Source organism: Schistocerca piceifrons, chromosome X, assembly GCF_021461385.2.
Source record: "Schistocerca piceifrons isolate TAMUIC-IGC-003096 chromosome X, iqSchPice1.1, whole genome shotgun sequence".
NCBI lineage: Eukaryota > Metazoa > Arthropoda > Insecta > Orthoptera > Acrididae > Schistocerca > Schistocerca piceifrons.
In genome coordinates this window covers 371545775-371560458 of record NC_060149.1, presented here as the reverse complement: position 1 = coordinate 371560458, position 14684 = coordinate 371545775, and the positions used below count along the sequence as shown (strand labels likewise).

At 37.2% G+C, this 14684-nt stretch overlaps 1 protein-coding gene across 4 annotated transcripts in view; it reads right to left on the bottom strand.

Moving 5' to 3' along the window:
- Positions 1 to 235: 235 nt before the first annotated feature.
- The window catches only part of LOC124721359 (ATP-dependent helicase brm), a 439280-nt gene continuing 424831 nt past the window's right edge, over positions 236 to 14684 (bottom strand). For all 4 annotated transcript variants that reach the window (XM_047246290.1, XM_047246292.1, XM_047246291.1 and 1 more), the window contains 3 exons: positions 5735 to 5861; positions 944 to 1121; positions 236 to 637 (listed from right to left, as the gene is read on the bottom strand). In XM_047246290.1, the coding sequence (XP_047102246.1) occupies positions 462 to 637; positions 944 to 1121; positions 5735 to 5861 (481 nt within the window). In that variant the 3' untranslated portion in view covers positions 236 to 461. The remainder of the gene's footprint in view (positions 638 to 943; positions 1122 to 5734; positions 5862 to 14684) is intronic.

Genomic DNA, 14684 nt, shown 5'->3' with positions numbered 1-14684 from the left:
GCAATCTTTTAAATAAGCAGAGAATGAAGAACCATAACAACAAATGCAATTAAAACATAAGAAAGAACAGTTGCAAGACTAATATACAGCACAAAAATTTATTTTTTGATTGGTATTCAAGTTATACAACCAAAAATGATGCAAATTAAAATCTGCTATGAAGCCAATGCAGTTTTTATTAACAGCAAATAAATTTTCACAAATCAAAGTTTTAACCAAAAAGAACAAAACTCAATCAGAATGTAAGCTTTTTAATGTAAATAATTTTACAAAAGACAGAAAGGTTCACAAAACAATATCTGGCATTATAAGTTTCCACTTTTTATAATACTGGGTGACATTCCTGCCATACACTATCTAAAAATAACTGGGATGGCAAACAAATATTCTTACATGCAGTACTTGGAACTGTGATGAACATCCATAAATGAGCTACAACATAAAGACTAAAGATACCACATTTAAACAGACGACACTTCTTCTTCTTCTTCTTCATCACTCACATACTTACGGGAACTACGTTTTCTTCTACCTGATGTTCGAGCCTGAACTTCAGTTTTGCGAGTAGTATTCTTCAGTTTTATCTTCATTTTAACAGACGAATCTGCATCGGATATTACTTCTTCCTCAGGAACTTCTAGAAAACAAACAAATATTGCTCTTATTGTAGTTCAGTTTCTCAATATGCATAAACTATAGATTAACATATGTATAACATTGTAAAGTCTCTCTTCAAATTAAACACAACAAACAAAATGGGAACAAGCTTGTTCTTCAAACAGGGAAACAATGTAAAGTAAAGTAATTGGAGAATGCTCACAGATTGCAGAAGAGTGGCTGATTATAAACATCCTATAAATAAAGGGCAAAATTAGTTTTCACACAGCTCTAGTTTTATTATTATTATTATTATTATTATTATTATTATTACCACTACAAGTACCTCGTGCTCTTTCCTCTTCTTCAGATTCACCTTCATGTTCTAGTCTCTGCCTTGCATTTGTAAATACAGATTGTAGAACTATTGAATCCTCATGAATCAAAGATGCTTCTTCATTGTATGTTTGCGCGTTCTTACATAATGTCATAAACTCTTTTTCCAGTTCATCAAAGTCACTAAACTGAAATCAGTATATTGAACAAAAGGTTACAATAGATATGATATCAGCAAATAATTAAATATGTCTATAAGAATATCTCACTGCAACATGCCATTGATTTTGGTGCATTCCAAGTGCAGCATTGGTCTTCTCCCAATTAACCCCCCCCCTCCCTCCCCCCCCCTCTCTCTCTCTCTCTCTCTCTCTCTCTCTCTCTCTCTCTCTCTCTCTCTCTCTCTCTCTATACACACACACACACACACACACACACACACACACACACACACAGTGTAAAACTAATGTTAAAATATTAAAAATGACTTAAGGAATTACCTAAAATGTATGCAACAGGAAAATCGTTACACCAGCTATTCTGAAATGGAATGACGAAATGGTGACACCAAACCTTCATATGTGTAGCACACTCACTCACACAGATAGAAAAATGTATTAAGTCCCCACTTATCAATAAGCAGAACATTTTCAGTTAAATTTAGCATACTATAAATGATGTGTCATGAGTATCAAATAGTAATGATCCCTCTTGTGAAGAGGGCTTTTACCCCATCGAGATACACTGCTGGGCATTTTAATCAAGTTTCAGTGGCATTTTTCTGGTTTCAAGAATTTCCAAGAATTGATTAATACATTACTTTAACTTCATTAGTCAATTATGAGTTCACTGAGAGACGTTACGCAAACCTGTAGAGGCCCCACTGATGAAAGTGTCAGCCAGATCATTTTCCCAGACTCCCCCAAGTCCTGGTATCCAACACTACCTCTTTCTCAGAGTCTGACAACTGGAGAATGACAGAACCATGATCTACAGCAGACTGTTCCAACTCTGCCCCAATGGGGCACAGCTGCCTGCCTCACCTGTTGGGCAGGCGCAAGTGTGTAGGCTGCCTGCAAGGAGACCATTTCACTGTTGTGTGGACACGACTAATTGTGTGGCATAGCTGACACTTGAAAATAATTCAGATATTGACACCTTAGACTTGGTAGAGAAGATAGTTGTGAAGATGACTTCCTGAAATAGCCCATTACCTTTTTACCTTTGAGGGAAAGAATAAAACTTAATTGATGAAAAAAATGGGTTTCCTCAGTGTCTCATGTACCATAAGGTGCATAATACATAGTGCACTATGATGAGCTGATCAGTGATGCATGAAAGTAACTCATTGCCACACTGAAGGGCAAAGTACAGGAATTTCAGGCGAGAAAATTCATATGCAGAGCATTGTGTGTCCTTCATAGTTGTTAATTTTGATTACCACGTGAGATATATGCAATTAATTTTAGATTTCTGGTGAGGAGAAACATTCAACTAATGTGGCATTACTAAGAGCAAACTACAAAGTTGTGCATACCATTGCAACAAGTGGCATACTGTTCTCAATGCTGCACTTGTTCAAATCATGTTTGCTCACCAGCACACAGTGCTTAATCATATGAGAGGTACAGCAATTTGAATTAGCTTGCCTCTCCAAGCAAACAGTTTCTCTTTAAACTTCCTGGCAGATTAAAACTGTGTGCCCGACCGAGACTCAAACTCGGGACCTTTGCCTTTCGCGGGCAAGTGCTCTACCGTCTGAGCTACCGAAGCATGACTCACGACCGGTCCTCACAGTTTTACTTCTGCCAGTATCTCGTCTCCTACCTTCCAAACTTTACAGAAGCTCTCCTGCGAACCATGCAGAACTAGCACTCCCGAAAGAAAGGATACTGCGGAGACATGGTTTAGCCACAGCCTGGGGGATGTTTCCAGAATGAGATTTTCACTCTGCAGCAGAGTGTGCGCTGATATGAAACTTCCTGGCAGATTAAAACCGTGTGCCCGACCGAGACTCGAACTCGGGACCTTTGCCTTTCGCGGGCAAGTGCTCTACCATTTGAGCTACCAAAGCACGACTCACAAGCAGTCCTCACAGCTTTACTTCTGCCAGTATCTCGTCTCCTACCTTCCAAACTTTACAGAAGCTCTCCTGCGAACCATGCAGTTTCTCTTTAGATGTATGACGTGGTTGTAGATCTGGAAAATCAACTGAAGCAGAAAGGTCAGGCTTTTATTGTTTACTATTACTTGATAAACCACAGATGTAACAGACAATGCACAGCTTGCAGTATTTATATGGCATGTTGACTCAGAACTAAAGATTTTCTAAGTGCTATTAGATGTGAAACCAATGTATTACACAATCACAGGTGGCGATAAATACAATGCAACATGTTACTTCCTTGCACATACACCTTGCAAAATGACCACAAGAGGAAAATCACAGAAATTCATGCTTATGCAGAGTCTTATCAACAGTAGTTAGACCTACACTTCATTCACGATTGCAACAAAAAATTATCCCCACCCCTCACTGAAATAGAGATTGCAGAGAATAAATGTAGATGTAGGTCCATAGCCTGAAGGTGCCAGATTCAAAAAGTGTCTCCTAATGTCTGCAATTATAGATGATAAACATAAACTGTTTAAAATCCTCTTAGGTAACAACCTACATCCTCTAGTTACACGTAGCTGGAGTGTCTTCATTAAGAACGATACACATAAGCTAGTACATAAAAACTACAGATTACACTTTAATATAACAATTTCATTCACTGAGTGATCAACTTTATAACTGTGCTGGGTGGGTGGATTGGGCAATTTTGCACCTTGCTCTTCTGCAGGGATATGATCCCTGTGGCAAGGGTTTGGGAGTGGGAGTAGCATACGGATGGACTAAGAAGTTTAGTAGGATGTCCCTCATTTCAGAGCACAGCAACAGGTAATCACAGTCCTGGTGAAAGACAGGTTTCAATTGTTCCAGTTCACAGTGATAATGGGTGATGATGGGGGCACTCTTTTGTAGCTGATACTTGGGCGTGGTGCGAGGATTAGGGATTTCCCATGCCATATCCTCACACACCCCTAATCCTCCAACACACCCAAGAATCTGGTACAAGGGACTGCCTCCTCATCACACAATTTTACCTTGGACTGGAACAACTGAAACATGTTCTTCCCCAGGGTTGTCATTATCTATCATTATGCCCTGAAATGAGGGACCTCCTACTCAAGATCCTTCCCACCCCTCTGGAAGTGATATTCCATCTCCCACCCAATGTACACAACATCCTGGATCACCCCCATGCCACTCCTATGACCTGCCAATCTTCCCATTCGACACTTCGTACTCCAGTCCAGTCACAGGCTTATCCTAACTACTGAGAGACAGGGCCACCTATGAAAACATCCATATCACATTGCCCTCTTTGCTGCAATCATTACACACCTTTTTGTGTCAAAATGACAATCAACTAGCTGTCCACCAGAATGAATGTTCACTGTCAAACTGTGGCCTAAAACAAAGTTGACAAAACATGTAGCTCAGCACAAAATGCTCGATTTCAATGGATGCTTTACAACTCCGGTCACCTGGGTCCTTCCATTCACCGCTATCTTTTCTGAACTATGCAGATGGGAATTATCCTTGCAACATATTCTTTGCTTCTGTAATGCTCCTGGCTTCAATCGCTCGTAACCCACTGTCCCCACACCCTCCCAACAGTTTTTCCTTCCTCTGTCCTATCATCCCCTCCCAATTCACATCTCCACATCATCTTCATCGTACGCTGCTCTCCACTGGCTCTTGCACTCACACATCATGTGCCTAGTGCATACGCCTCAACCCCTCACTCCCACATTCCTAGCCAGCAACATCAGCTGCCCCCTTCAAGTTGATAGCTTCCCCCCACCCCCCTTCCTGCCTCCCAAATCTCCCTCCCTCTATCCACCACTCCTGGCTCAAGCTCCATCCCACCCAGTCCATCTGTCGAACTGTAATCACAACATTGTGCATCCAGTCCACAATATGTATGAGCACAGATTCAACACTTCTGCTATTTGGTGATGGTCTCCTTTACTCCTAAATTATTTACAAATAACAACTTGTGTCAGAAAATGAGATACACCCCTCATTCCAAATTTTAATTTTAAACCTGCAGTAGAGTGTGCGCTAAAATGTGCTGATGTAGCATAGTGGAAATGGTGTATCACAAGCCTTAAAATGTAATGATCCATCTGGCAATGAGAAAGGCACAGATTTGCGGCTTGTATTATGCCCAGATACAGCACTGGGCAATTTAATTACGTTTCAGATTATTATAAGGTGCAGACCCAGGACTTGAACCTCAATCTTTGCTTTCTGCTGGCAAAGCTCTACTGTGAGTAATTTGAGCACATGTCACAGATTGAGTCCAAACTTCAATCTTCTGCTATGATTCTGTTGCTTTCCAAGCCCCAACCATTTTTCACCATATTTGGAAGTGTTGTTCTATTACAGATTAGATAATCGATGGTTTGGAAAATCACAAGATACATACTGGAAAATTGGAGATTTAAGTAAGTCCATGAAGTGTGATAAGTGGCTCAGGTCTGCCTGTGAAGGCAATGGTCCAGTTTAATCTGCATCTACATTTATGAGATACGCACTGATACATGTGAATAGTTTAAATTGTGAAAATAATTAGTTTTTAATCTAATATCTGGAGTTCTCCCTCAATCTCTAAAAAAAGGAATAACTTTTTGTTTTTAAAACAGATATCTACTTCTGACATGCAAGTAGCATCAGTAAATCCATTACCTTATTTTCATCAATTCTCTGAAGAATTTTCTTGATATCCAAAGGTTTCTTGATTATTTCATAATAATCGGGCAATTCTCGCCGTGAAGGAAGTTTCATGAATGGATCACTAAGCACACGGCCATCACTGCAAAATGATAATGAGGCATCAATAAAAGATTTTATTGTATTTCTAGGGGCTCTTAAGAATTGTCATAGGTATTCATCAATCAAAAATGGTTCAAATGGCTTTAAGCACTACGGGACTTAACATCTGAGGTGATCAGTCCCATAGACTTAGAACTACTTAAACCTAACTAACCTAAGGACATCATACACATTCATGCCCGCGGCAGGATTCGAACCTGCGACTGTAGCAGCAGCGCGGTTCTGGACTGAAGCGCCTAGAACCGCTCAGCTACAGCATCCGGCATTCATCAATCAAGCATGAATGAATACTCTTAGTAGTAATTCAATTACTGCTTCAACAAAAGCAAGAGAAATATTCCAAATACATGAGTGACTGCTGTGTGAACTTGTGTTTGATGTGTGGAAACAGATGTATCAGTTTAGGTTAACTGAGAAAACCATTCAAAAATAACCAAACTGGTATCACAGTCAATGTACTTCTTCCTATAGGTAGTTTGTAATTCCAATAGCCATCGGTAAGGAAAGAAGTTAGCCCTTATTACGATATAACACACAATTATTTTCTCAACAATTAATGGAAAATATCTGAAACTTTTTAAGAAAAGATACATAATCTCCTATGAAAAGGGGCATAATTTTAACAGAACAACTCACTTTAGAAAGCATAAACGATAATTAAAAGTAAAACAACTTTCTTACAATAAATATGGATGAAATAAATAAGATGAAAACTTGAAATAGAATTTTATAATGTTCTGGCTGAGCAGTATTGCTAGTAGGCGATACTTAATTTCTTCTGTAGCTTCCACTTATACAAAGAAATTTATTTTGATTCTGCAGCTGAAGTGAAGATCTTACTTCAGACTGATTGGCTTTGTTATTTAATTCACTCTCATTTAATTTCTCATAGAAACATGTGTTGCATCAATGCATCCTATTTAGCTGCCTTTATAGGCAGCATAGCTGCAGTGGTTCAATTTTGTTTACATTTTATCTTACCTTAGATCAGCTTATTTGGTGCGCAAAGTGCTAAAATCAAGCAATCAATACTTTAATAGTGCAGCTCAATACTGCCAGAAGCACTACTCTGGTTCAGCTCAAACCACTAGAGACAATACATAATATACATAAATGCAATACATAATCCAAGGCACATTTATCACCTGTTGTGGTTCATAAATTTGCAGATCACATTAGTTAGCTTTAATCCCTATAAATCTCCATGTGTTAACTACTAATTTTGTACCAGGAGGAAAAAAAGATACAAACTGTCCTTTATATTGTAGAAGAGCAAGAATTAACTGCTGTTAATGAACAGCTTGGAACTAGATTGTTCAAATACAAATAACTTCAGGCGGCTGTCCCACAAATCTAGTATCTCAGGTCTTGCCTGCAGTACTCCAGCAGCTGCAATACAGTAGGAAACTCACAGTGGGGCAAGGGCTGGCAGACGAGATAATCAAATTGAGCAAGGAAGACATGGCAAACAATTGTTTACCAAAATGACAAGTTTTAGAGAACACCAGAGCTGGCTATATTTTTCATCCCCAACACTAGTTAATACAGTAGATATTATTCCATTAGAGCAGGGTCGGCCATGGTGTGCAAAACTGCATGTGTGCACAAGGTGCTGCACACCTGTGGGCTGGGGCTCAGCCTACCTCGCCACTATCTGGCACGCCTCAGCTTTCTTGGGTCCATCTCAGTGCAGCGCAACATATTATGTGACACTGTGATGCAATGCTGTTTTTCCCGGCATATGGTACGGTAATTTTTGATTGATATGACTTTATTCCGTTTGGCAGAATCATACTGCCAACTCTGTTTTTCCATGCTATTTTCTAGTTGTTTCAAGGAACTTTGAAAGTACAGTGGCTGTTGCAGTGAAATATACACTCAAAAAGAGGCTGTCTAGTGAGTTAGTTACATGTTTCACAGATAATTTGAATGATTCTTTTATCATACATCACTTGAATGATTCTTTTATCAAAAGTTGTGGAAGGAGTCAGTTTAGAGTATATTTATTTATGTTTAGTTAACATACATAGATATATTATTTTTTTGTGCTACTCATGCAACTACACTTAAAACTTTTTTTATTTTTTAAAATAAAAAACAGGCTACCACTTTTCAAACAGAAATTTTTTCACTGTATATCAGATATTTTATGTTATTAGCCAAATGATCAAAGGTTTTTATTGCTGCATGTTGAACTTCTTTCTGAGCCTGTGACAGCTTTAATAATGGGTAACAAAGGTTGTTTTTCCCTCTATACTTTGATTCACGAACGACGATAGTTCACGCAGATCACAGCATGGATAGGGATTTTATAGTTACTGGCTCCAAGTGACAGCTGTGGTATCTGCATACACATGCTTTGGGCTTGAAAAAAAGTGTCTATCCTGCAAATTCTGTCTCTCACTTGCCTATGTAGAATTTGTCGCAACAAATGGGATAATAATCCATGAAATAACTCACTATGAACACATTTAATCTCACACTGGCAATGATATTCACAGCAGAGCACTCAGAACACTATTAAATGCTCATTAGCTATCAGGGAATGTGTGAGGTTGGGGTACAGAACAAGCCTAAGCTCAACCACCACCATTTGTGACTCCAGCTATAAGTGTTGTAGGTATGGACCTCACTATTCTCCTTAAATTGTGATGGATTATTTATGATGAATTTCATCAGTGTATATGTGTGTCCTGATATGTAGCTACATGACGTCCATGTGTGAACACCACAAATTATTCTTACTGCACAATCAATACTTTCTTTCTCAGTGGTGAGCTACCCAAGAAAATTATTTCATTAGACATTGCTGAACAGAAGATATGGAAAATACATCAGAAGGTTAATTCATTTGTTTCCAAGATTAGCAATTATACGAAGATCAGAAGTAGCTGAACTTAACTGTTTGATAAGCTCAGTAACACGCTTCTTCACTTCAAGTTTTCATCAAAAATTTGGATCATTCTACCCTATTTTGTGACTCCAGCTCATGTGCTACATCAATTGTTGGTATGAATATTTACAGAACTGAATATATGTCTTTTTCAAAATTGGGTGTGAGCCCATTTTCTGAGAACCACCTAATAATTTTTTGGAAAATATCAATTACATTCTCTCGTGTTGTTTTCTCTCTAATAGGATTTATTAAAACATTAGCACCATCTGCAAAAAGTACCAATTCTGCTTGTTGAATGTGGCGTGGAAGGTTATTCACGTGTATAAGGTATAGAAGTTTACGATTTTTTTCCCGTCAATAAAATTTTCTACACTTTCAACATTATTTGAATTATTCAGCATAACTTTTTGCATTCTATTAGTTAAGTATGGTTCAAAATAGCTGTGTGTAAAACTGTCAGTTCCATAAAACTTGTGTTTCCCTAAGAGGGCAACATAATCTACACAATCAGTTGTCTTGGAAAGATTGCAAAAATGTGGACTGGTGATATTTCTTTTTTTTAACATTTGTACTATTTGATGGGTGAATGTATAAATAGCATTCTCAGCTGAGCAACCCTTCTGGAATCCGAACTGAGGTATGCTGAGTGCATTGTTTTTACTTTGGTGATGAATGAGCAAATACATTGTTGGATCTAAAAAGGTGCTGTGCTGCACAGTGAGCCAATCCCAACATGAGCAAGCCATGTAAATCACTATATTTCTTCTGTTTGTATTTGTATATATTTGCTTGTAGAAATCTAATTAATTTACAGTCCATCCACTGTTCCTTATTTTTAGCTGGCAACCAATGTCATTAAAAGCAAACTACAAAATAGCACTCAAGATTGCCAGATCAAATAAACCTTTCAGTGATAGCAAGTTGATGAAAGAATACATTACTCAGGCAGTGGAACTCTTGACACTATGGGATGTATAGAAGTTTTGTGGAATTAGTCTTTCACAAAAAACAGTAACTCGTCATCAGCTGTCATGGTAGCACATGTCCACAGGCAGTTAAATGACAATGCCAACAAGTTCATTGAGTTCTCAATTTCAGATACAGCACAGCGTGTGAATTATGTTTGTGGAGCCAATAGCAATTCACACTTGACAGAGGAACTGTTAGATCTGGTGCCACTTAGATTAGATTAGATTAATACTAGTTCCATGGATCATGAATACGATATTTCGTAATGATGTGGAACGAGTCAAATTTTCCAATACATGACATAATTAAGTTAATTTAACAACATACTTAAGTTAATATAACAACTTTTTTATTTTTTTGTGTTTTTTTATATTTTTTTATTTTTTACTTTTTCATAAATTTTTTTGTTTTTTTTGTTTTTTTTCTTAATTTATATCTAAAAATTCCTCTATGGAGTAGAAGGAGCTGTCATTCAGAAATTCTTTTAATTTCTTCTTAAATACTTGTTGGCTATCTGTCAGACTTTTGATACTATTTGGTAAGTGACCAAAGACTTTAGTGGCAGTATAATTCACCCCTTTCTGTGCCAAAGTTAGATTTAATCTTGAATAGTGAAGATCATCCTTTCTCCTAGTATTGTAGTTATGCACACTGCTATTACTTTTGAATTGGGTTTGGTTGTTAATAACAAATTTCATAAGAGAGTATATATACTGAGAAGCTACTGTGAATATCCTTAGATCCTTAAATAAATGTCTGCAGGATGATCTTGGGTGGACTCCAGCTATTATTCTGATTACACGCTTTTGGGCAATAAATACCTTATTCCTCAGTGATGAATTACCCCAAAATATGATGCCATATGAAAGCAATGAGTGAAAATAGGCGTAGTAAGCTACTTTACTAAGATGTTTATCACCAAAATTTGCAATGACCCTTATTGCATAAGTAGCTGAACTCAAACGTTTCAGCAGATCATCAATGTATTTCTTCCAATTTAATCTCTCATCAATGGACACACCAAAAAAATTTGGAATATTCTACCTTAGCTATATGCTTCTGATTAAGGTCTATATTTATTAATGGCGTCATACCATTCATTGTACGGAACTGTATGTACTGTGTCTTATCAAAATTCAGTGAGAGAGACAATAAGAAGGATTGACTAGCAGAAAACTATTATAGAGGCAATTAAAGTGACTGGCCTGAACTGGAACATATTAGTCTCAGTTACCACCTACAGTGCACCAGCAATGATGGAGTGCAAAATAGGCTTGCGGCATTGCTGTGGGAAAAAAAAGAAGAAAAACTACAGTGCTCAACAGATGATTTGTACCAGATTCATTTGTTTTGTATATCAAGAAACATTTTGTGCTAAATTTGCAGGTATGGCACATTTCATGAAATTAGTAGTCTGAATAGCAAATTTTCTGAAGTCACATTGGTTATTACACCACCAGTTTCAGCAGTTTTTGATCAAAGTGAATGTAAAGTATGGAGATGTTATTTACTACTGTTAAGTTTGGTGGTTAAATCGAAAGGGCACGCCTGGAATTATTTTACAATTTAAGACCCGATATTGTGCAGTTTATGAAGGAAAAAGGAAAGCAGGTACCAAAATCAGAAGATCCAGGCTGGACTGCAGGCTTCACATTTTTAGTAGACTTGACTGCACATTTGAACAGTCTCAGTAAAAAGTTGCAAAGAAAATCAAATTGTGGAAGGCACAACTTCTGACAACTACATCACCCATTTCTCTTAAGGAAAATATGAAATTTGAAGAAATACAGGAACAGTTTTCAAAGCAATTTCAGGACATTGTCAACCTCACGTATGTGTTTGAGATTTTTTGCTGTTTCAGTTGAAAGTGTCCATGCACATTTGCAGATAGAACTGATCAATCTGCAGTGTAATTCTTGATTAAAAGACAGATTCCTTTGCATTAAAACTGTCCAGAACTTCTGCAAAGGTTTTCCTCGGGAAGAGGAATGAGGCTGCAAAAGTGATATTAATGTTCAAATCAATGTGTGTGTGTGTGTGTGTGTGTGTGTGTGTGTGTGTGTGTGTAAGGTTTTTTCCCCAATAATGAAATTAAATAAGTCATGATTATGTGTAAATCTCAGTGACAAAAACCTACAAAACTGCCAGACGCTGTCTGTGGGTCAACATTTTGTGTCAGATTTAAATTTTATTATAGGTTCAGCAAACCAAAAACAATAAATAATGGTCAATATTTTGTTTTGTTTGTGATATACTTTGTTGAAAATGCCAGTAGAGAAGTTATAGTTAATAAAATTTGTTTCTTTCAAACGTATTAAGAATCATTTATTCCACCCTTAACATCGTGTTATAGAGACTCTTTGTTTTTGCATATTTCTATAGCTCAGCTTAAATGTTGTAAGAATTCCACAAGAAACATAACGGCGTCCATAATATTGCTGGTGTAACACAATTGTAAACCAGATTTTATTTTATTTCTTTTATGTTTGGTGTATTTCTTGTACTGACAGTTAGCAACAGTATAATATTGCTCTTCATGATATGTTGTATTAGCTTCAGATTATCAGATTTCCTATACCTTGTTTATCATAAGAATAAACCTGATGAAAACAAACACAAACATGACGATTGGTCAGCAACCATAGTACAGGTACACTGGAGTTACGCTCTTGGAAGTAGGCCCTACTCATATATTAGATATCTCATTACTATGTTATGGTAAATGAAACTTTAAGATATTCTAATGTATAGCAGCCATAAACTTTTTCTTAATCATATTTTAGCTTGTAGCTATTATTTCAAATATCGTGTACAGTTGCAGTCCTCTACTTTTGTGCTTTGACTGTTGCACTGTTAATACGTAGTGTGAAAATGTCTGATGCTGCTTCCTTCTCTGTAGTGGAACATGCGTGTGGAACACCATTAAAAAGTGGCAAGAAACCAGTTGTTCTAAATATTTTTCAGAAGTTTACAGATATATTCATCTTTGAACTTTTCTGAGAAACTGTATTTACATAAGCCAAGGTATACTTGAATAAGGGATGCACAGCTGAATCGGTAGCGTTGTAAAATGGTGATCAGTATTAATCCATTGAACTAAGGTTTAAATCTCACTTTGGCTGTTCTTTTTTCATTCAGTTTGGAATACCTACATCTTTTAAATGTAAACTTCATCAAATATGTGCTAATTAACACATATTTAATCACAATTTTAATTAAAATTGCACATTTTCATACTTCTAATTGCATGGTGCACATAAAATTTCAGTTTTCATTGCAAATATAAGTTCTTAGTTATCTATATTCTGTAACGATTGCTAATAAATATTGTTTAAATTAAGAAAACATTTTTAGGACAAAAATGAAGAATCAAATAATCTTTATTGGACTATGTCCAGTGTTTTATACCACAGATGCGGTCTTCACACAAGCCAGAGTGACAAGTGTTGTGGAAACATGGACAACAATAATTTTCACAGGACTGAGCACACCATTCAAATGCTGCATTTTTATAGTTGCCACTATACCATTGCAACATAGACCCAACAGAACTGATCTGGAGCCAAGTTAAGGGATTTATCGTGAGCAATGACAAGAAATTTAAGCAGTCAGATGTACTGGAGCTAACGCACAAAGCTTTGTCTCATATCACTGTTGAACGCTGGTAAGGAATGTCATGTCATAAAAGAGGAGGAGAAAATGTATTGCTTAGTTGGCTTAGTGGATTCTGTTGTTGATCGATTCATCATCAATGCAGCAGATGACAGTTCCAGTACCGAAATGTATTTCTCAGATTTGGATATGGAAGAAATTGAGAGATTACCAAATGACAGACTGTAAATAATGCCTTCAGTGGCTTCAATATTTAACTATATGGTGAAATCCTTGCAATATGCTTTTGCGTCACAAATATATTGCACAGAAAAAATGACCCTGTGTTTAAGTTAGGAATTTTCATCACTCTTTGTTTTTAATTACAATACTGTGGTAGCTACAAATGAGAGCATATCATGCTTTTCATCTGGGCCTCTAAGTAGTGTGTGGTATTGTTGGAGTTTTGCTGAATATTTTTCATTCTCTTTAAAAATTAAATGACATTCGAAGCTATACTGTTTCTCTGCTGGTCTCTCTTTATATCGTAAGTGCAACTGCTCACATCACTGCAGGTCAGTTGGCCCAGCTGTCTAGCCAGTGTAGTCCATGTTAAATGTGATGGTGAAGCTATTGTCCCGTATTATTGCTCAGTTGATGTATTCTTAATGCACAGCATAAAACATATCTTTATTATCATACTAGACTGTACTAGAGGCAGCTAGGCTTCCTCTCCATGTGAAATGAAATCCAAAGAGATTCCAGCAAATACATAAGAATACATGGTGTAATATTTACATCAGGTTTATTCTTATGATGAACAAAGTATAATACACCATAATAAGAAGTCGAGCTGCACATAAGCTGGTCAGCATAATTTGCATGACGGCTCTGCTGTCTAATGTGGCGCATTTGTAGTTCCCCCCTCTTCTGTCTCTTACTGCACAGACAGTGTGGTGTGGTAGTGGGGAAAGTGTGCAGTCAGAAGAGAGAGATGTGTACGCATGCAAGAACCCGGACACTTGCAGAGTTCTTGGCCATCCCTGTATTACGAGATATGGTAACGAAACATCAGGCCAGCCCAGACTGTATTGAGTGTTGTGACAGTGTGTCTTGGTCTTGATCAGACTCTAACGCTGTCAGTAACAATAAGAGATACTGAAAGATTGGTGTACACTTTTTCACCACATAATCATTGCCCAACTTGCACTGTCTCATGAGCCAATGTGTGTCACGCTGTCCGTCTGCTACCACCATGCAGTAATCCTACTCATTCACTAGTGAGGTACTGGTTATTCTTTGTCTCTGTAAACACGTGTTGCTAAAATAAGTATTACACTATGCTAT